Below are 23688 nucleotides of genomic sequence, written 5' to 3'. Positions count from 1 at the left end.
GTTTATTCCTACATCCGAGAATCAATCGCATATTCTTGATCTTATGCAAATGTGTTTGTTTGACCAGAAGGCAAGTTTTCTGTACAGACAGAGCTTTCATGTGGATAAACGAAATAAACGAGAACCAGGCAGTTTGTTTTTTTATTCAATACGATGCTACAAAACACTAACACGTTAAAATCATTTTACCATCACCATATAACATGCATATCAGGATACTGTAGAACATTAAAAAACATTATTTAAAAAATAAGACAGTATTGTTCCTCAAAATGGATGGTTAACAGTATTTGGCATTAAGCACACGAAACATTAAAATCATACATTAAATAAGACAACATGTATACTTATTTGTGGTTTATTATCATAAATATGAGCCACTTTCTGAGCAGAATCTGCAGGAGAGCTTGACATTTATGATCCGTTGCCACTTTTCTTATCTGAAAATAGATGTTCTGTAGAAGAATATGTCTGTACACTCTCACTCATCCCTTCTCTCCGTAGACGTGGACAATTTCATCTATTTCAAAGGGTTCCCACGATCATGTAAAAATATCTGTGTTTTCCAGGTCTGGAAAAGTCGTCATAAAATCTTAAAAGGTCTTAAAAGCCCGTTCACACCAAGAACGATAACTATATTTTCGTCCACACAAATGAATGATAACCGGCTGTTTATTCTATGCACGCTTGTTGCGGTTTCAGTGTGTACAATATGTCATTGAACATGTTTTTGTTTTGCTGTTCTTGTTGCATTTACGGCTTTAACCAGCAGATGTCCTCAGCATGCTATGTTTCGAGTGAATCTAGCTAGTGTAATCGATCTAATCTAACAGTGAATTTAGCGAACAAAGCCAAAATAGTGGAATAAAAACAACGGCTAGTCTTTTTCACTGCAACTTCAAAGGAAGCAAGACAATAGCGCTGGATACCTGAGGTAATTTTGTGTTACACAATTTATTCCGAGAGTATGACCAATTGTTTTCCATTTTTTAATGTGTCCTTGAAAAGGGGGTTTCTGGACCTCAGCGATTAACTCGTCCGCCATTTTAAATGCGCAAGCCCCTAAATTAGAATGGATTCTGATTGGCTGTCAGTGTTTTATCGTTCAACAGCTGGGAAAAAAAAATCGTTCTGAAAGTGATCCCAATTATAGTTATCGTTCTTGGTGTGAATGGGTCTTTACTCTTGAAAATATAATGAATATAGATTTTACTAGTGATGCTCTATTTTAAAATATTAAATTAGCTAATAAATACTGATTTTGCATTGAGTTAAACTCGTTCGCAAGCCATGAGGTCCGATTTGTGAGCGAATCATTCTTTTGAGTCGGTTGTCTTTAGTGAATCAGAATGATTCAATAGTGAATCGGAATGAATTTTTTTTTTTTTTTTTAAATCCACATCCAGTACTCACAAAATGACTGGAAAGGTCATGGAAAAGGCATTGAAATTCATTGGTCAGAAATGTGGGAACCCTGAAGGTTGGATCTTGTCCAGTGTGTTCAGATGGCAGTGCGTTTATAAATAATTCCGAACACTAGTTATGGTAAAGGGAATGTATTCATTTATGCCATGCCAGCGTTAGTTACAGCATGTCACTTCTCTTGTAAACATTGTTCTGTAGGCAGAAACACTGCACGTATTAATAAAAACAGCAAAGTGCCTTGATAGGACATGTTAAATATAACAACAGTGCTTTTCAAACTAAAATCCACAGCAGAATACAAAATTCCTTTTAATACCTTCATTTGCAGTTTGATCTATTGCTGATAAACAGGCCCAGGCATAATCTGCAAACCTAATCGTATTTTCTATGCTGATCTGCATAATGGATTTAAATATGGTAAAATGTGCTAATAGAGCAAAAAGATGATCACATTAGCCAAAATATTTCATTAAAGAACATGCAACTCTGTTCTGATTCAGTGCTGCGGATTCTGCGCGAGTCTGATTATACGTGTTAAAAAAATCATTAGAAACTTCTATATTGTTTTTGGCATTTTGTTTACCCAAAGCTCCTAGTTAAGATACACAGAGGAGTTTTTGAAAGGACAGTAAGCCATTAACCCTGCTGGTTTGACATTATTTAGTCTGTATTGAGGTATGATAATGCTGGTCAAATGTATTGTGATGCAGAGAAGAAAATCCTGAACCTATTGCTGATGGTGTTTTCTTTTACATAATATGGTTAATCATTCCACAATTAAAAACACACAGGCAGTGTTTCATATTATGCCATTATAGAATCAAAAATACATAGTTAGCTATGCCATCGACTTGTCAAACCTACAAAAACATCGACCAAACAACTAGATATACAATCTTGAGCACCAGCGGTCAATTCTTTATGCATCAAACAACAATTTATGATGGTTGGACTTTTGCATTCAGTTATAGATCATAGAGATGTGTATAAAATATATATGAAATTCAAACAGAATCAGTAGATTTTTTTAAAATGTAAAATCTAGATGATCTTGGTACAGGTAAATTATCAAGTCAGTTTTTAAAGCCACAAATGCATCCAAATAACTCAAAGGGGTCATGACATGAGATATCAAATTTGCCTTGATCTTTTGACATAAAAGAGGTCTCTGAACTATTAAAACATCCATTAAAAAATCCTCGTTAAAAAAACAAAGCATTTATTTAATCAAGCTTCAAAAATGGCTGTTTTGGATATTGTGTGATCACATGGGCAAATACATTTGCATATGCCTCCAGGGCAAGACATCGACGAATAGTTTTACGTCATCACATAATAGGCCCCGCCTACTGGCGTTAAGTCACTTAAAGGCACATTATGTAATTTTACATGTAATTAAAACAATCTAAATACATTTGAGTGTGTTGCGTTTGCTCGGTGGCTGCTATGAGACACAATTTGGATCGATATTGGTAAAACTGGAAATCAAGGATAACGCGGATATGATGTCATTGACAGGTGATGCATGGACACGGTTCGTGTCCTGGTTAAAAGTGCTGATTTCTCTGGATTTAAACATGGTTGGAAACATTTGGGATAATGTAAGTACACAAGTCAACAAAATATAACATTGTTCTAGTGGTTTTTGGATATTTTAATAAAAAAATCTTACATATTGTGCCTTTAATGGCTGACATTTGCCGACACTAGATGTGAGTGTCGTGTCAAAAGCAAATAAAACCATTATAATCACTGATTTTGAATCTCTTTGAATCCTCATGTGAATCTCAAGGAACATTAAAATCTCTGTCATGACCCCTTTAAATTATGCGTAATTTATAATAAGTCTGTCAAATAAATTTAAATATATATCTTTTTTTAACTTAGGCCTGAAACAAACTTTACATGCATGCCACTAGCAACGTCATGGGTTTGATTCCCAGGGAATGCATGAACTGATCAAATTTATACCTTGAATGCAATGTAAGCATCTGCCAAATGCATTGAAATATAAGTGGAAAATATAAAATACGTGACCACACTTCTAGTTTTGCAAGCTCAGTTTTGTGTGCTATTATAATGCAAATTGTTTAACGGCACAAACGTTTAAAGGAAACTTTAACTTTCCCATGGGATCATGCACTTGCATTGCATTGCTCAAGCGTTTGCGTGTAACTTATATTTCAGGCCTGATTCTATTGCATCATTAGAGAAGCCACAAAACGCCAAATACTCATATATGCATTTCATGTCAATATGTACGACAGATTATCAGCAAAAACCTTCACTAATAGAGCGTGCAATTCTGTCTTTCTCTTGGCATCATCGTGTTTGTTAGGAACGTACCAGCTGGTGACGTCGGTGTTTGGATGTAAACAGCGTTCCAGTTAAAAGTAATAAAACACTTAAAGGAAGAGGAACATACACTCAATGTTATTCACAGGAAAAAGACGTACTCTCAATGGAAAATGGAAAATTCCTTTGTGCTTTATAGAGTCGGGTTTCGCGTTCACTGCTGGAAGGAGAATCTCACATGGGTTTTTGTGGAGGTTTTTGAACCTTCTTCTCGTATGACCCCGCGTGCTTGTATCCAGGGACGTATCCGGACGTGTCCACCACTTCCACGCGCCCTGCTTTCCCCTTCCCGCGGCCCGTCTCGTCGAAACGCTCCTTGTGCGATCCGGTGAACTTGGTGGTGTCAGTCAAGCGGGACACGGTCGGAGAAGCCACGGCTCTCTGTGTGTCGAGAAAGAGAAAGAAACTTTGAAAAGGAATAGTTCACCCAAACATCATCAATTCTGTCTTCATTTACTATTATTTTCATTTTTCCGTAGTTTTTCTGGGAGAATTATTCCTTTAAACAAGATTGCATTGTGAAAACTTATACATGTACACTACCATTTTAAAGTTTGCTTTAAGATGTTTTTCTGCTCACCAAACCTACATTTATTTGATCAAAAATACAGTAAAAACAGGAATATTGTGAAATATTGTTACAATTTAAAATATCTGTTTTGTATTTGGAAATTATTTTTTTTTAAATGTAATTTATTTCTGTGATCAAAGCTGAATTTTCAGCATCATTACTCCAGTCTTCAGTGTCACATGATCCTTCAGAAATCATTCTAATATGCTGATCTGCTGCTCAAGAAACATTTATTATTATTATCAATGTTGAAAACAGTTGTGCTGCTTCATATTTTTGTGGAAACCGTGACACATTTCTTCAGGATTCTTTGATGAATAGAATGTTCAAAAGAACAGAATTCATTTGTAACATTATAAATGTCTTTACTGTCATTTTTGATCAATTTAATGCATCTTTGTGGAATAAAAGTATTACTTTCTCTCAAAAATAACTCAAAATCATCACTATTATTAGAAATCAGCCGACAGTTTAGCTGTTTAACTGTAAACACTAATTATTCACGTACTGTATATTTAAAATAAACAATTAAAGAAATTTGTTAGTAGATTTCATCCATATACTACAGCAAGGATTCCCAAACTTTTTGTCAGCCGAACCCCTTTAATCTAAAATATTTTCTTAAAGTCTCCTTGGGATTTTAATTTAATATTTTATTAATTGAACAACACATTCACATGTTCACAGGTCTCTGATGTCAGTTAATGGTCATATGACATGCAGGTAAACCAATTAAATATTTGTGTTTTGATTGTTTTTCATTTTAAAATGATTTAATAACTTCTTAGCTTTTCATCAACTCATAAACCCCCAGTTTGCGAAAAACAGGATACTGTTATTTACATCTATTCATTTAGCAGACGCTTTTATCCCAAATGAGGAATACACCAAGCAATTCATCTTAAAGGGACAGTTCACCCAAATATGAAAATTCTGTCATCATTTACTCACCCTTAAGTTGTTTCAGACCTATTTGAATTTCTCTTCTTCTGCTGAACACAAAACAAGATATTTTGAAGAATGTCAGTAACCAAACAGTTTCTGATCCCCATTGACTTCCATGGTATTTTCCCCTCATTTTCCCCTTATTCTTTAAAATATCTTCTTTTGTGTTCAGCAGAAGAAAGAAACTCATACAGGTTTGGAACAACTTGAGGGTGAGTAAATGATGACAATTTTCATTTTGGGGTGAAATAAGCCTTAATAAACACGAAAAGTGCTAGTAACACAAAGTTTCAGAATATAAATGTTTATTAATTTAGAGAAAAAACAGCACTCTTGCTCTGGGCCTTACCGTGACTCCAGATATAATGGGCGATTTCCCTTCTATCATTTTGTAAACCTCTTGTGCGGCGTCCTCGCTGCTCTTATCTTTGAAGCGTTTCCTGGCCAGCTCCACGAGTGCTTCTTTGAACTGGCTGTATGTAATAGTGCGGCCAGATTTGTTCCTAGAAAACAATAACATAAAGCAAAGACAAATGGATGATAAATCCATCAGTATATATTGTGGCATCAAATATAAACACATAGTGAAGCAGAAACCTGCAAGACCTGATTAAAAGAGCTTCTGTAAACACACGAGAAATGCTTTAGATCTGATTGGCCGGTCTGTCTGAGAACGACACACATGCAAATGATAATATCATGTCCCAAACCTCTTCTGTGAAACAAAATTAAATTGATTGAAAAAATGAAATTTACCCCTTTTACTCGCCCTCAAGCCATCTTAGGTGCATATGACTTTTCTTTCAGATGAACACAATCGGAGATATATTTAAAAATATCCTTGCTCTTCCAAGCTTTATAATGGTTGTGAATGGGGGGCGAGATTTTGAAGCGCAAAAAAGTACATCCATCCATCATAAATACAAAGTTCTGGCATGAAACTCTAATGGGAAGGCTAATAGCTCGTAATCATATCATTATCTTTAGGACAAAGATGATTGGTTCCTGCTGTATTAGTAGCCAATGAGCTTGCTCAATCTTCAAATACATGAGTAGCATTTGCCTAGCAGTGCAGCGTGCTTCAGAAACCCTTCACCTTCCCCAGCTCCACCTGTATACAGTCCCTCCAGAAAAACGTGATTATGCGATCGCCTGATTTAATGCATAATCAGCCAAAGTCCGCATATTTATGCGGGGGTCGCATTTTTTCAAATACGCCGCACTTTCGCAACATAAATTGCCGATTTCAGCAAGCAAAATATGCGGGGCTAGCATGATTTCATAATCCCTGTATTTTTGTTGCAAAAAAGTCACATATATCTTAGCAGAAAGTTGAAAAATGTTGCGTTTACTTCACACAAGTAAAGCGCCATTATTTTCCCATTGCCATGGGAACCTTATGAAGTGACGTAATTACGCGACGTGAACATCATCTGCAAACCCCGCGGTGAAACCATGATGAAGCACGCAAATCATTCTCATTTGCCAACAAAAATAAGTGCAAAAGACCGTGTGAAGCAGTTTCTGTCTGGTTTGTATAGCTACCTCTGTAAAACAGGAAGCACACATTTTATTTTTTTATATTTTATTTATTCATGTTTACAGAAGTTGTTGAATATTCCTTTTGTAAAGCTACAGAACTTGTTTGACTCAATGTTTTGTAAGTTTGAGCCATGTGTTAATTAAGGTCTGAAATAAAACAGAATGAGAACTTAAATAGTCTGTGATTTAGTATGCTTGCTTATCATAGGAAGTAATAAGAAATGACTCTTTACATTAAGGTAGTAGCCTAGTGAGAACAGGGTGGGGGAATCACCTTTTTTTCTCTTTTTCATCAAACCGCAGTTTTTGCAAGTTCCCGCAATTTCATCGCATAAAATTGCAAAAATATCCCGAATATTCCATCGCATTTTTTAAGAAAACGTGCCGCAAAATCAAGGATTTTTGCCCGCAACAATCACAAAAAAAATCTGCGTTTTTCTGGAGGGACTGTGTATAGATCTGCTACGGGTAATTCATGCATGCTATATTGTACAGCAGCAGCATGTCTTACTTTCTTAAGTGTCGTGTCATGTATGTATTGGCAGTAGCAAGTCCGTACTTGCTCTGCAGCAGCAGCAGCAATAAACTATGGAAAATTCCTCTGATCCGACGCATGACGCAATGACGAACGCAGAAGTGCAGAGAATAGAGCAAAACAAAACACTGATCACAAATTAGAAGTCTAAAATGAGACATTTTAATTTATAAGAGAAGAGGAGCCTGAGTTTGTTGCACAGCCCTATTTGTTTGAACTGTGAGATACGTAGCTTAAGCCCTGGGAATAATTTGTTTTTTTTATGCATACGCTAGTGTATGCGCACAGCCGAACGCACAGCATTGCAAAGTATACTTCATTTGACTCGTACGCATACACAGGCGTTTGATGCATGCGCAGATTTAAGCAATCTCTCGCCACGAGTTACAACCCATGTAAATATATTTGTATTCTTTCATTCAAAAGTTGTACAAATTAGGGTACTTTCTAACCTCTTTGCACAATCTCTCGTCTATATAGGCCTCCATTGTCGCTGTAGCTTGCATGTGTTCCGTTCCGGTCTGTTCTGTTTATGCACAGTAAGGACACGGTTGCCACCTTGTGGATAAACTAATAACTGCAAAAAAAATTAAATGCGCATATGCAACCTGCGTGTACAAGTATGTGCGGTTACAAAAATCAGACGGTGCGCGTACACTTCTGATGACCAATGTTCCCTCTAAGCTGCGCGCGTGCGCGGCAGCGCAATTCTGAAGCCGCGGCCGCGCAGAAGAAATAATTTCCGCGCAGAGAACAGACATGAAAATGATTGTAGTAGTTTAAATGAGAAATAATTGCAGTGCTCTGGACAACCGCTATAGAGTTATTGTCGCTATAGAGTTGGAACCGGTGAATGCAGTTTACAGGTTTCATAGAAAGAGAACGATTGAGCGCGTGTGAGCTGGCTGGCCCTGAGCCAAATCAGTCGCGGTAAGAATACTGTCATGTTTGCGGACTAAATACATCAATACGAGAGGCAACGCGAAACGAAAAGAAATGTGAAATAAAACGTCATGTTTTAAAATACATAAGTACCTCAGTTTAAATAGATTTTTGTGTGTGGTGGTGTGGGTTTCAGGGATGTTTAGATAACTATAAACGAGTTAACGTTCACTTTTCTTAAAAATATTTAGCTATCAGTTTAAATGCTTCAGTTTGTTTTCACTATATAATATATTAAAACAAATTGAAGCATTTAAACTGATATTATACTGTATATCAGTTTAAATACTTAAATGTTATATTATATTTTATTATATTATAATGTAAACCTAATAAAAAAATTGATCTCACAAGGGGATTGTTTAGGGCTCCTTGCCACGAAAAATCTTAACCTCCTGGTATATAAAATCTGAGAAATTCATAAGCAATAAACATGTAATTTTGATGGTTTAACACTGTCTGTTGCTAATAATTGACTGTACAAAAACACATTATGGTTGTCCCAAACCATCATTGTAACTGCTCATATTATATTATTATAAAGACCGGTACAGTTAATACAGCAATGTGAAAAAATCTCAAGTAACCTAAAATGTGCTTAATTTAGTGACTGAACTGCTTGTTTTCAAACATATTATTTAATAAATCACTAAGTTACATCAAGGGTCAAATAAAATAGAAACGGCACATTAAAGTTAAATGTTAGAGTTGCATGATAAAACCATTTTTGTGTGTGATTACGTTCATTGTACAGGTCTGATATAAAGTATGTTTTTGTTCAGGTGGCCAAAATGTGCGCTCAACAGAGAAAAGTTTTGCTCAGCGAGAAAAAAAATGAGAGGGAACATTGCTTATGACAAAATTTGTGTCACGTGCACTGTACGCTGACCCTCGTGTACACATAAAAATAAAGTATACTTTGAGCCTTACACTACTCCTACATCCTGCATCAGGGGTTACTCTTGTGGTGCAAGTCGACTTGCACAGTATGTGTACGGTCGTCTGCCGGGAGATAGTTATTTTAGTTTATAAAGTTCTAAATATGGATATTTTTCTTACAAAATCCCATCGCTTCGCTTCAGAAGGCATTTATCAATCCCCTGGACCTGTATGGATTATTTTTATGATGGATGGATGCATTTTTTTGGGCTTCAAAATCTCGCCCCCCCATTCACTACCATTATAAGGCTTGGAAGAGCCAGAATATTTTTAAATATATCACCGATTGTGTTTGTCTGAAAGAAGAAAGTCATATACACCTAGGATGGCTTGAGGGTGAGTAAATCATGGGCTAATTTTCATTTTTGGGTAAACTATCCCTTTAACATCAAAATAATACAGGTTCAGAACATCTTAAAGGCGAGTAAATGATGCTTTTTGCTTTTTTGAGTTTGCATGGTAACTGCCTCGATAAAGGCCTCTGAAAGTGCTGCATGCTCTCCGTCTGAACTGAGTTTCCATAAAGAACAGACGCACTGTAAACAGCCGTGTGCGATAACACAAACATGTCAGCTCTGAGGGGCCCAGCGTTTGGGTAATTACACACGGCCAACAGACTCACTTTTAATCAACTTTTAAAAAGGAGGAGATGCTTCTCATATCTTATTTGTCGATGTCAAGGGCCGAGCGTCCAATCAAACTCAACAGTATTTCATTTACTTCTGTATGATAAATAGTTTTGGTTCTGTATTTGGTCACCAAAATCAGGTTCACTCTTAAAAATATTGGTTCTTTATTGGCATCTATGGTTCCATGGAACTTTTCAATTCCACAAAAGGTTCTTTATAGTGGAAAAAGGTTCTTTTAATTCTCAAAATGTTCTTCACATAAAGAAAAAATGGTTCTTTTAAGAAGTGTTCACTGAAAGTTTCTTTGGGAGACCAAATATAGTTCTTCTATGTCATCGCTGTGAAAACCAAACCTTTATTTTTAGGATTGTTCCTAAAGCAGAACTAGTTGAGAACGCCTGATTTATCCGAGCTTAAAACAGGATTTGCCTTATGACTCCAGATGTGCTCGGATGTTTATGTTGTTTCGGCGAACGCATTCGGCCCATAAAGCAACAATGTTTAATACCACTGTGGCGCTTCTCATTTCCACGCTAAAACAGTGCATAGTAACACAAACACAAACAGTTTTACCGTGGTGATCAAGAACCTAAACAAAGCCCCATAAAGCCTGTGGTCTCCCCCAGCAACCTGCTGTCATAGCAACATACTTAGGTAAACACGCCTCTTTGGCTTTATAATTAATTTGACTTCTTTGGTGAGTCGTTTTGTTTGTGCGATCCTTCAGCGCTCCGACTGTTCGCTGCTGCCTAATGTCAGCCAAGAAATTCAGTGCTGTTCAATCTCGGTGCGTCTTCTAAACTCTGAGTATGCACTGAATGATTTCATATTTACATGCACACAGAGTCAAAAACAGATTATTTTCTATTGTAACATATTGTAAAATGTAATTTATTCCTGTGATCAAAGCTGAATTTTCAGCATCATTACTCCAGTCTTCAGTGTCACATGATCCATCATTCTAGTATGCTGATTTGCTGCTCAAAAAACATTTATTATTATTATCAATGTTGAAAGTTGTGCTGCTTAATATTTTTGTGGAAACCGTGATAATTTTTTTTAAAGGATTCTTTGATGAATAGGAAGTTCAAAAGCATTTATTTGAAAGAGAATTTTTTTGTAACATTATAAATGTGTTTAGTCAATTTAATGTATCCTTTCTGAATTTAAGTATTAATTTCTTTTTTTTTCTTACTCGCATACTCAACTTTGAAATGGTAGTATATCACGGTTTCCACAAAAATATGAACAGTTTTCAACATTGATAATAATCAGAAATGTTTCTTGAGCAGCAAATCATAATATTAGAATGATTTCTGAAGGGTCATGTGACACTGAAGGCTGGAGTAATGATGCTGAAAATTCACAGGAATAAATTACATTTTAAAGTATATTCACATAGAAAACAGCTATTTTAAATTGTAATAATATTTCACAATATTACTGTTTTTACTGAATTTTTGATCAAATAAATGAAGCTTAGATGAGCAGAAGAGACTTCTTTCAAAAACATTAAAACAACATTTGACCAGCTTATATTGAGACATTTTAACACATAAAAACATATGAAGAACTTATTTGAGAGTTATTATGATTTTAATTCACTTTTATCAAGTCTATTTGTCTATAAGGTGGTATTATGTGCTGAACGGGGGAGTTCTGTAGTGTTTGCATTTCTGTGCTGCAGCTTTAAATGAACCAAGGCTTTATCAAGCATCATTAAGATGAATCGACTCATGAGAGGCTTTAATCGCTCATGGGCCGCACTGATTAAAGGAAACACGAGTCTTTAGTTCTGTGATATTGATCGACCCCTTTTAAATTCAATCTTAATCTTTGGCCTGAGCCTCTGTACACATGCACACACACACACACACACACACACACAAACACACACTCTTTCTCTCACGCACACACACACACACTGACTGACTGCAATCAAGCTCAACAAGGGCAAGAAAAATTATCAAAATATTTAACTGAAGTAACTTACATTTTGTTTGCTTCACAAAACAAAAGTTGTCTTGACTACTGTCATGAGATTTTAATTTTTTTTGTCTTTTTTGGAGCTTTGCAGAAGTGGTGTATGGAAAAGAGCTGCATAAAAATAACAGCACACGGGTTTGAAATGAATGGAAGCCATTAAATAAAAAAATAAAAAAGGTAATTGCGACTTTTTATCTCACAATTCTGACTTTATATCACACAATTCTGACTTTATATCATGCAATTCTGACTTTATATCACATAATTCTGACTTTATATCATGCAATTCTGACTTTATATCTTGCAATTCTGAGAAAAAAAGTCAGAATTGTGAGATAAAAAGTCACAATTACCTTTTTTTTTTAATTTCATGGCAGAAACAAGCTTCCATAGGAATGAGTAAGTACGAGTGAGTAAATGATAACAGAATTTTCATTTTTGGTTGCACTTTTCCTTTAAATGTTAACGCACACATTCATTCTTTCTGCTTCTTGTTTCTGCTCTTTCTCCACAGCCACATTTTTCTGATGCTGTCTAGCAGAATAATCTTTATTCTCTCTGAGTTGGGGTGAAACAAATCTCTTGATAAAAGGCAGAGAATTTCTCCTATGCATATATAGTACAAAGATTATAATAAATTCTCCTCGAACAAACAAGCAGTGCTCTCTAAACATCTTAAAATGAATGAATCAGTGTGTCTATGGTGCTCTATATTAAGAGCACATCATTAAAATCTGTCCCATTTGAAGCAGCGATGACTCTTTCTGTCCTGCAGTCATCAGGGTTATTCAGCATGAGCCATCATGGCCTGTGGCTGTGGGGGAGGAGCACGACTCCTCTTATCTGCATATTCAGAAATATGCATGAAAAAAAAAAGCATGCACTGATTAAAGAGCAAATATGTTACTGTTACAGAAAATATTACAGTTACACTCCTACACATTAAAGCCTATAGCACTGATCTGATATTTTGACACTTTGACACTTGTGCTTTTTTTAAAATATATTTTCAGCTTTCATTAGTGTGTAATTTTGCTGTTTGAGTCACTCCAGTGGGAGTTATTCTCTATATCAGTGTCACTGTTTCTGAACTCCCTGAAACGCCTCTATTGTAGTCTTGAGTTTTCTTCTGGGAACGAACGAACATGTCATAATATTCCTCATTTAAAGAGGTCATGACATGGATTTTTAAAATATTTTTAATATGTTCCTTGAGGTTCAATTATAATGTTAATACATTTTTTTGCATGGAAACATGGAAAAAATGCCATTTACAGAGCATTATGCTGTGCCTCGCTTACAAAACAAAATGCTCTGAACAAACATACAGTATAATCCTTCAAAGTGATCCGGGATGCCATTAAAATAAACCATCCACTTGTTTCTGACACTGAGATTCTTCGTACAGAGACGCAAATGAGCTGTTTAAACTTGAAGTGTCGAAGCAAATGTTCTTTCACTCTTCCATTTGTCCTGTTGTCGACAAACTCAAGCGTGTGGAGTATGTCAGAAACTGAACACGCATCTGTATACTGTATCCAGTGTAGACAGTGTCAGTGATTATAATGGGTTTTTTATTTGCTATTAACACGACGCAACGCTCGTGCAACTTGCAGGATGTTTTAATGGTACAAAGACCTCTTATATGTCAAAAGATCAAGTCATGTCATGACCCCTTTAAATAATTCCCATCCAAGGCATATGCAAAATAAATGTGACGAGGCCTGGTTGAGTTGCGTTAGTAGTGTGTTGAAACTCGTGGTTATGGTAAGGGGCAGAACATTTTCCAAACACACACAAAGAAGTTGACCAATCACAACACACTGGTCCAGCCAACCAATCAGAGCACATTGTGCTTTTCAGAAGGAGGGGCTTCATAGGAACTAAACAGAGCGTTACTGACAGACTGGGAAAAGAGGAGCTGCAAAAATGTAAAATATGTGAAAAATAAGGTGTTTTTTGAACATCCAAGTATGAAATCCTATTCTAGTACAGTGTTTTTGCTGTTTACATGCATGCAACACACTATTCCAGATGTTTACGAGAAAATCCAGTTGGGTGCAAGTCGTGTCCCTCGTGACAGCATGCTTGAGCATTTGAGGCACAACGTTTTGGACAAAATCTAAGAAAGCACCGCATGTATGCTTCATAGAAAATGCACTGCAACTAACTCAAAGTGAGTGATTCAAGAAGGCAGATGGAAATTATGTATATTTAATCAGTACTAATTATAAGTTCAGAATTGTATGTTCATCTTATTGTGAGTATCAAGTCATTAGCGTTGCACTTTTAAGACCCATTCACACCAAGAATGATAACTATAAAGCATCAATCACCATTATCATTTTGTTTATTATAAGCATGAGCTGTGATGTGGACTCTGCTATTCTTTTACATTTAGAACAATTTTTATAACTATATATTTATCGTTATTGTCTTGGTGTGAACAAGCCTTTAGCATTAAAGAACTGTTTCTCTATGTAGAAAATTAATGGGACTTCTACTTCCATAACTCTACTCCTAAATGTTTAAAATTGGTGCAGATGATGGCATACTTGACTTTAGAGAAGACTATATCCACGTCTGTTAGGGTGATGCTCTTGCCATCGATGACGCCGCAGTCTTTACACAGTTTGGACCAGTTCTTGCCGTTCATTTCTTTCCCGGTGGCTCGCGTGTCTCCGTGAATGGCGAAGCGGCGAAATGCCTCCTCCAGCGCGGTGATCTCCACGGGCGTTTTGCAGCCCGCTCCTCCATCGCTCGTGCCGTTTGATGCGGAGGACAGGCGTTTGGCCGCGTTCTCTTTCGAGTGCTCGCTGTGCGGCCTCATGGGCGAGCTGTTGGGTACGGGATGTTTGGCGGTCTGAACTTTAAACTCCTCCATGTTGCTGGTAAAGAACATGAATGTTAATGGTTAATTAGTTATTACTGGTAATATTATTGCAATTCAAAACATGTATTTGTGCATCTTCATTGTATCTAAGGTTGTAAAGTCATTCAGACATGAATTAGTGTCTGAATACTTCTTATGTCTATATATCCATATCATACTGTTCGTGTTTTGACAACATTCATGCTGATCATGGTTATGCTGGTCAAGCTGCATCAATAACCAGTTGGGCCAGCTGGTACCACAAACAGTTCAGCATTACACAGTCAAAATAAGTTAATCATCTTGTTTAATCTTCAGCTGAGATTTCAGGAACATTAGATGATATTAATGATCAATGTCTGAAATGCCACTTATAGGAATTTGTACTTTTTTTTATTAGTTATTTGTTATTTATTTTATTTATTGTTTATTTGCATGTAATTTATTTACATTAAATTTATTCAAATTCATATAATTTATAGTATATATATTATATATAAACTAGTGCTGTCAAAATTAGCGTGTTTACGCATGCGATTAATTTTTTCAGTTTAATCGCGTTTAACACAATTAATGCAGCATCCGTTTTTTCCGTCATAATTTGGCTAGCGTTACATTATAAGATCACGCTCTAATTCAAGCAAATGCTTTTAAACCATTCAAGCACCACAAGACAAACGAGAACGCGCTGTCTGTGCATGTCATGTCTGTGTGACATACACACAATTCGTGTGCACAGAAAGATGCGCGCCAGTATCGAGTTCTCTTTCTCTCCTGAACAAACAATAACACAGAATTATGACAAAATGCCCATTTTGTCGAGTATCCTTATAAGAGCAGTCTTAAATGAGTTAAATAACATCTTAAACTGTGAGAAAATGAGATGTGCATCAGATCTGCATCATTTTCAGCAATGGCAGCTCTTAAAGTGACAGCAGCCTAATAAACCAGTTGCTGTGATGTCTGTCATTAATATTATTCAAAGAACAAAGGTAACAGAAAATTTTAGCTTTTATAAGGATTAATCTATATTTCATCTATAATTTATGCAGTGAAGACTGTAAAGTGTTTGATAACTTTAATCAATATCTGTATGAAGGCCACAGGTAATTATGACATTTATTATTATAATGGGTTTATGTGAAGATTGCTTTAAGTTCACTTAAATTAAAAATTGTTATTTTTTAAAGCCTAATAAATGTTGAAATTGATAGCTTTCAGTTATACTGTTTTTAAAAAATCATTTTCATAGAGACATCAGTACCAGTATTAGTATCAGTGAAACCGGCTTTCATTCATAAAAAGATGCAATTAAACAAATATTTAAAGGTGCCCTAGAACGTTCTTTCACAAATGTAATATAAGTCTGAGGTGTCTCCTGAATGTGTCTGTGAAGTTTCAGCTCAAAATACCCCATAGATTTTTTTTAATAAATTTTTTTAACTGCCTATTTTGGGGCATCATTAAATATGCACAGATTCAGGCTGCGGCCCCTTTAAATCCTCGCGTTCCCTGCCTCCCTCGAGCTCTCGACTATAATACAGTGCATAAAGTTCACACAGCTAATATAACCCTCAAAATGGATCTTTACAAGATGTTCATCATGCATACTGCATGCATGCTTCCGATCATGTGAGTATAGTATTTATTTGGATGTTTACATTTGATTCTGAATGAGTTTGATAGCTCCGTGGCTAACGGCTAATGCTACACTGTTGGAGAGATGTATAAAGAATGAAGTTGTGTTTATGAATTATACAGACTGCAAGTGTTTAAAAATGAAAATAACGACAGTCTTGTCTCCGTGAATACAGTAAGAAACGATGGTAACTTTAACCACATTTAACAATACATTAGCATACATGCTAACGAAACATTTAGAACAACAATTTACAAATATCACTAAAAATATCATGATATCATGGATCATGTCAGTTATTATTGCTCCATCTGCCATTTTTCGATATTGTTCTTGCTTGCTTACCTAGTCTGATGATTCAGCTGTGCACAGATCCAGACGTTAATACTGGCTGCCCTTGTCTAATGCCTTGAACATGATCTGGCATATGCAAATATTGGGGGCGTACATATTAATGATCCCGACTGTTACGTAACAGTCGGTGTTATGTTGAGATTCGCCTGTTCTTCGGAGGTCTTTTAAACAAATGAGATTTATATAAGAAGGAGGAAATAATGGAGTTTGAGACTCACTGTATGTCATTTCCATGTACTGAACTCTTGTTATTCAACTATGCCAAGATAAATTCAGTTTTAGGTTCTAGGGCACCTTTAAAATATACCGTCTTTTAAGTTGTTTCTACATTAATTTGGACAGTGACTGTAAAATTATTACAATATAAAAATATTAAAAACTTCCAATGATTTTAATCACAAGTAATATTACAGAAAAAAATGTGCGATTAATTAGTTAATTTTTTTTAATCGATTGACAGCACTAATATAAACTTTAAGCATAATGGGAAATAGAATTATTAAATATAATTATATTTTAAAGATAGATTGATTGATTGAAATTCCTATAATTCCAACTCAGCATCCTTTGTGGCCAGTTCAAGTTATGTTTGCACTCATTTCAGGCGCACTATTTTAGATATACTCAAGAGCATGTATTTCCATATCACCAGTGAAATACATACTTTTAGTGTGTAGAAGTCTGACATAGCTTAGCATCTCTAGTCTGACCTTTGCCCTCTGCTGCCCCTCCAGCGCTCTGATTCCACGTCAGTGTTGCTCAGTTTGAGTCGCTCCTCGTGCTTCTTGATGCAGCTGAAATGACAGTAGTACTTTTGTAGTGAACAGGAGTATTAAATGATTCAAAGCAAAGAGCAAATCAAAATAGCAATAATAATACTAGTTTGATGGTTTTGAACTAATACGAAGCTGTTTTTGATTCATTTGTTTGTTCTGAATCATCTGATCCTTTGGATAGAGTCCATCAAGTTACAAATAAAAAGAGTAAATTTTGATAATTCTCTGGAATACTAAAAATAGGCATTACCTCATGATTATATAATATGGTTTCCAACAAAAATAACTATATTATGATATATATACCATTAATGTGATAGAAAACGTCTACAGTATCAAGTTATTGTACTTTAATCACCACTAGATCACAGTAGTTTTTCTAGTGCACAGTTTGTTTCAGGTCAAGCATTACAAAGATGAGAATAAGTGTTTCCTTCATGATGTAACCGTCCAGGATTAAACACAAACCCTTCAGCATGCTTACCATTACTCACTCATGCTGGTTAGTTCTCATTTAAAACTTTCAAAGAGCAAGATTTATTGCTAAGTTAAAATACAATAAAAATGACCTTATTTAATTTCTTATATGTGATTCAAATCAAACACAGAGCAAAAGATGAGATTATTCATAACATTTGCATCAAGAACACTTTTAGCCTGAAGCCTGTGTAAAAAAATAATGGGACTTTTACTTTCGTTAGCACTTGGTTTGGTTTGCATTTGAATCATGTAATAAGAAAGTAAATGAATGAATCAGTCCAGAAACATCTTAAACACTTGAGTTCAAAGCAAAAGACTCAAAACCACAATTGCACAAAAAAACAAAACCAACTGTGATTGGTCGCTTCGCACGTCAGACGGTCTCTTCCTGTCTAAGTGGGCGGTACTTGGTCAGAATAACCTGCAATGTGCTGATGTCCATGTACACAAGACTAATCTCACATGATTTTGCTCAAGAACACATGCACCTCAGTCACACATTTGTCCAGGTACCAACATTAAACCGTATTTCAATGTTAGGGTTGTAAAAAATGAACACAAAGTAAATAATTTTCTCACAGACACTGAATGCTCACCTCCCAGAAGCTCCCATAGTGCAACGTCATGACACCTCTACAAAGCCAAAGCAGCTCTTGCTCTTCTTTTCGTTTTAAACCACTAAAGTCAATCTTTATAAAACACAGTCTGGACCGGCACTAGCAGTATCTTCAGTCCCAGACCAGACAGAAAGGTTACGTCACACAGCCGTAACGCTGGACACACGGGCTACAGTAGATGAATCTGTCTTTATGGTCGCACAGAAGAGCTCTGTAGGGCCAAAGTGAACTCCTCAAGTACAGTCAATGTACAAGAGGACCCTCAAAATCCACTTGAAGATGTCCCTATTCAAGAGCGTTGTGTTTTACTTCTCTTTCAACAAAGAAACAAACCTTTATGAATCACTATCAATCATGTCTTTCAGCTCTGTGGGCCCATTGTGCAGTCTAGTGTACTACATACACACGACCGCGTCAATGGTGACATCGCCACTATCGCTGGCATTAGCGAGCCAGAGAGACAATAAAAGATAACATTCTTATCTTTCTTGCTAAAAAAAGAAAGAGAAAGAAATATCAAGACGAGGAAGAACTTGGGAGTTTAGTTGTTTACTGTTGGAGTTACTGCACTGATTTCAGATCGATTCATCAAATTTTTATTATGAATATAGTCGGATCTTATGCTTTGCCTTTGTGTCCATCAAGCTACAAATGAAGAGAGAAAATAATCAAACTTTATTTGTAAAAGTATTTAAATCACTGGATTATCATAAGAAATTATTGATGTATTTGTGAAATAATCCCAATTATAATATATAAATAATTACAATCAAATTGCATGAAGCAATACACAATGTGTTTGTATATATACACACACACACATATATATTTATATACAGTGTTAAAATTTTTTGGTTTAACTTAAAAAAGTAAGTTACCTGGTTGCTAATACAATGAAGTTAATACAATGAAGGCGATTGGTTTAATCAACAGAAACTCAAAATATTATGTTATCTGAACCACATTAATTATTAAGTTGATCTGACAAAAGAAAAAATGTTGTGACAACAAATAATTCATCATTTTTTTACAGTGTGTGTACATATATATATATATATATAAATTTTTACAGTGTGTGTATATATATACATATATAAATATATAAATATAGCGATATATATATATATATATATATATATATATATATATATATATTGCTATATTTATATATTGCTTCATGCAGTTTGATTGTAATTGAGATTGTGTATGTATTTAAAACAAAACATTATAATTTTTTTCATAATGTAGTGATTAAAATACTTTACAAAGAAAATGTGCTTCATGCAATTATATATATATATATATATATATATATATATATTCACACAATTTATATTTTACAAAAAAAAAAAAATGACTGTGTTCCCTTAAATACTCTCATGAACACCCAGTCAATATAATTTCTGCAATTATTAACTACATAAAACTGATACTGCTAATAATTGAACTGATTATAACAGATCTCTTAGTTCATGTTTATTATATGATATATGTAAACACAACTATGCAATCTAACCGAGTGCAATTTAAATGCTTTCATAAAGCAGCGATCAAGAAAGACATCTGCTATCTAATGCTGGAGGAAATTCTGTGAACTTCAGAAAAGAACAGTGTATGATGGAGCCGTCAGAGAGGGAGAAATGCTTTTTTTTGCATGCACACAGACCTCAAGAGAATATGGAGCACATGATGACATGCATTCGCCTTCTGGTCATGCATTACACAGATGAGAGCTCAGGCAATAAACTGACCTATTTTAAACAAAAAACACTATTTATATCTGCAAAAAAAATGGACATGGAATTCAAAAAATATCAACAACATAAAAAGACTGACACCAATGGACTGAGAACAGAAACAGGATATGATGTAATGCATAAACATTAAGAGAAAAAACAGGTAAGCACAGGTAAATCAAAACCTCTCAGTAGTTAATACTGTCAAACTGGTTTAAATAAAACTTCTCAAAAAGGAAACGCATCATCTTATAAAATACCTTGAATGCAATGAAAGTTGCTTTGGATAAAAGCGTCTGCCAAATGCATAAATGTAAATGTAAAAAAACGAAAGCAGACGAACATGTCTCCACATGTCTGAGTTCAGAGATGCCCTCAGATCACCCTGCTGAATCTGATCGGGTCAACTTCATCTTTCATTACATCACCCGCCGCTCCAGTGATGCTCCTCATTTATACAGACATTTCTTTCTCGTCGTAGATGTCCCTACACTCTCTCACACTGAATGCTATTTGTCTCCAGCATGAAAATGTATATGTACACTGACTCTGCAACAATGCAGTCATGATGCAGACTATGAGTACGACATGTCAGATGCACAATCTAGGCCTTGTCTAAAGGCTTCAACTTGTAACGTCTGTTCTAGATGTTGGACTAATAGTTGACGTCAAAAGCCAGTGTTTTTCACAATATAACCTAGAACTGAAAAATCTGGGCCAAACTCAGCGAATGGCTGCATCCTCTGGTCAGGCGTAGCTAATCTATGAACATATGGACAAAACAACTGTGATGGGAGATGAAATGAAAAACCTCAAGCATTCTTCCTTCATCTGATCAGCACAGTTCTTAAATTAATGAATGTTAAATTTCACTCTGTGTCAGATATTAAAGGGTCAGTTCACCCAAAAATGAAAATTATGTCATTAAGGACTCACCCTCATGTCGTTCCAAACCCATAAGACCTTCGTTCATCTTCAGAACACAGTTTAAGATATTTTAGATTTAGTCTGAGAGCTTTCAGTCCCTCCATTGAAAATGTATGTACGGTATACTGTCCATGTCCAGAAAGGTAATAAAAACATCATCAAAGTAGTCCATGTGACATCAGAGGGTCAGTTAGAATTTGTTGAAGCATCGAAAATACATTTTGGTCCAAAAATAACAAAAACTATGACTTTATTCAGCATTGTCTTCTCTTCCGGAATCCTTTCCATTGAATTGATTCCATCGAATCCTTTCATCTGTCGGCGTTGGTAATGCACTTTTACATCGCCGTGGTTGTTTTTGGCGATTAGGACATCCGTGACATTTTGAAGCATCGAAAATACATTTTGGTCCAAAAATAACAAAATCTATGACTTTATTCAGCATTGTCTTCTCTTCCGGGTCTGTTGTCAATCCGCGTTCACAACTCCACTTCTTCTTCTTCTTCTTCTTTCCTGTTTTATTGGTGCATTACCGCCCCCTTCTGCTCCGGAGTGTGGTTCACGACTCCGCAGTGACGCTGCTGATGTAAGATGCTGCTGACGTGTTATCCGGTGCGCCCGAGCTTCGTTTACAGTCTGAGGGAGACACATGCTGTATTCAAGCTATTCTACATTGTTTGTATTTTGGTATTGCTATATTTTTTAAAATGGTGCGTAAGTGTGCATGTCGCGGATGTCCTAATCGCCAAAAACAACCATGGCGACATAAAAGTGCATTACCAACGCCGACAGATGAAAGGATTCAATGGAATCAATTCAATGGAAAGGATTCCGGAAGAGAAGACAATGCTGAATAAAGTCATAGTTTTTGTTATTTTTGGACCAAAATGTATTTTCGATGCTTCAACAAATTCTAACTGACCCTCTGATGTCACATGGACTACTTTGATGATGTTTTTATTACCTTTCTGGACATGGACAGTATACCGTACATACATTTTCAATGGAGGGACAGAAAGCTCTCGGACTAAATCTAAAATATCTTAAACTGTGTTCAGAAGATGAACGGAGGTCTTACGGGTTTGGAACGACATGAGGGTGAGTCATTAATGGCATCATTTTCATTTTTGGGTGAACTAATCCTTTAATGCACAAACATACTTAAATATATAGAATGATAGATCGATAGACAGATAGATAGACCGACAGATTGATAGACAGACCGATAGATAGATAGATAGATAGATAGATAGATAGATAGACAGACTAGACAGAAAGCTAGACATACAGATAGAATGATAGATAGATAGAGCATAATCATCATCTATATATATTTTAATTTATTTAAAATTACATTCTTCATCTCGTTTGATTACACTTTTAATAGTAAAAGGCACTCATACACTCCTGTAGTTTATGTAACAGCTCTATACATTTCCAGCATCACACAGGCGTTATATAAACTCGCCATGAGCATCATGATGAAACACGTGATCATTGTTATTGTCATGAACATTGTGCATCTCTTGCATGTAACTGCAGCACTGCATCCTGACATGCACCAACACTGACAAACACAAAACAAAACCAGCGCAGAATTGCGCAACAAAACAAAAATGAAACCAAAATCAAATGGACTTCCGTGACAACGGTCAAAAACGAAGCACGAAATCTGCTCGGTTTGTTTTTGAGGTAAAACGATGAAAACATAAACACGCTCGTGATCAGTTATTACGCTTCAAATGCGTTTAAATCGGATGGTATGAGAGAAACGCGCTGCTCGAAACACAGTCTTACCTGAATGAGGTCTCTGTCGCTTTCTTCTTTCTGTCAGTGTCTAGCAGAACATGTTTACATGAGACATCCGCGGGAATGAGAGGAGAGACGCGACGCGACGCTCGCTGCGATCCGCGCGTGAATGTGCGCCGCGCTGGAGAGCGCGCTCGAGAACGAGCAGGCGCCGCGCGATGATTGGCTCACGCGCTGTCACCTCAATCTCAATATGCCTACATGAGTGCACAGGAAAAATGACTGAATCAATGAATAAAAGACTTGTACTATGAGCTTATCTGTGTTTAAACACATCAACACAAATATAATTTTAGTTTTATCTTTTTACATATTTTGCCATGCCTATGTTGGCTTATTGCTCTCATTTGAGTTGTCAACCATTATATTACCATATCTAAAATCGATTAATTATTCATGAAGTCAAACAGTTGAATGGAAGTTTCACTTTCTTGCATCATAATCCAACACTGACACTAAACATAAACAAATAAATCAAAATGAGTGAAAATGCAAGAACAGAATGTCTCCAGTAGGCTGGACAATGTTTTCCCCACAGAGAATAGATGTTTCCTCTGAATGTAATCAAGATGAAGCCTGTTAATGCAGATGGAACATGCTGGAATGCAG

General features: G+C 35.8%; 1 protein-coding gene across 3 annotated transcripts; it reads right to left on the bottom strand.

Annotated features, from left to right (window-relative positions):
• Window positions 1-128: 128 nt before the first annotated feature.
• Window positions 129-23251, bottom strand: LOC125242982 (tubulin polymerization-promoting protein). 3 transcript variants are annotated; one of them, XM_048152143.1, is made up of 5 exons: window positions 23068-23251; window positions 17399-17528; window positions 14425-14757; window positions 5646-5799; window positions 129-4161 (listed from the first exon to the last, which is right to left on the bottom strand). In XM_048152143.1, the coding sequence occupies exons 3-5, from the start codon at window positions 14751-14753 to the stop codon at window positions 3955-3957; spliced, it is 690 nt and encodes a 229-aa protein (XP_048008100.1). In that variant the 5' UTR covers window positions 14754-14757; window positions 17399-17528; window positions 23068-23251; the 3' UTR covers window positions 129-3954. The 3 variants fall into 3 exon arrangements, with proteins under 3 accessions (XP_048008100.1, XP_048008101.1, XP_048008097.1); XM_048152144.1 differs by having other exon boundaries at window positions 17433-17528; XM_048152140.1 differs by having other exon boundaries at window positions 17445-17528; window positions 23068-23249.
• Between the last annotated feature and the right edge of the window lie 437 nt (window positions 23252-23688).

The sequence above is a fragment of the Megalobrama amblycephala genome, linkage group LG13 (genome assembly GCF_018812025.1).
Source record: "Megalobrama amblycephala isolate DHTTF-2021 linkage group LG13, ASM1881202v1, whole genome shotgun sequence".
Classification (NCBI taxonomy): Eukaryota; Metazoa; Chordata; class Actinopteri; order Cypriniformes; family Xenocyprididae; genus Megalobrama; species Megalobrama amblycephala.
This window is presented reverse-complemented; position numbering and strand designations above follow the sequence as displayed.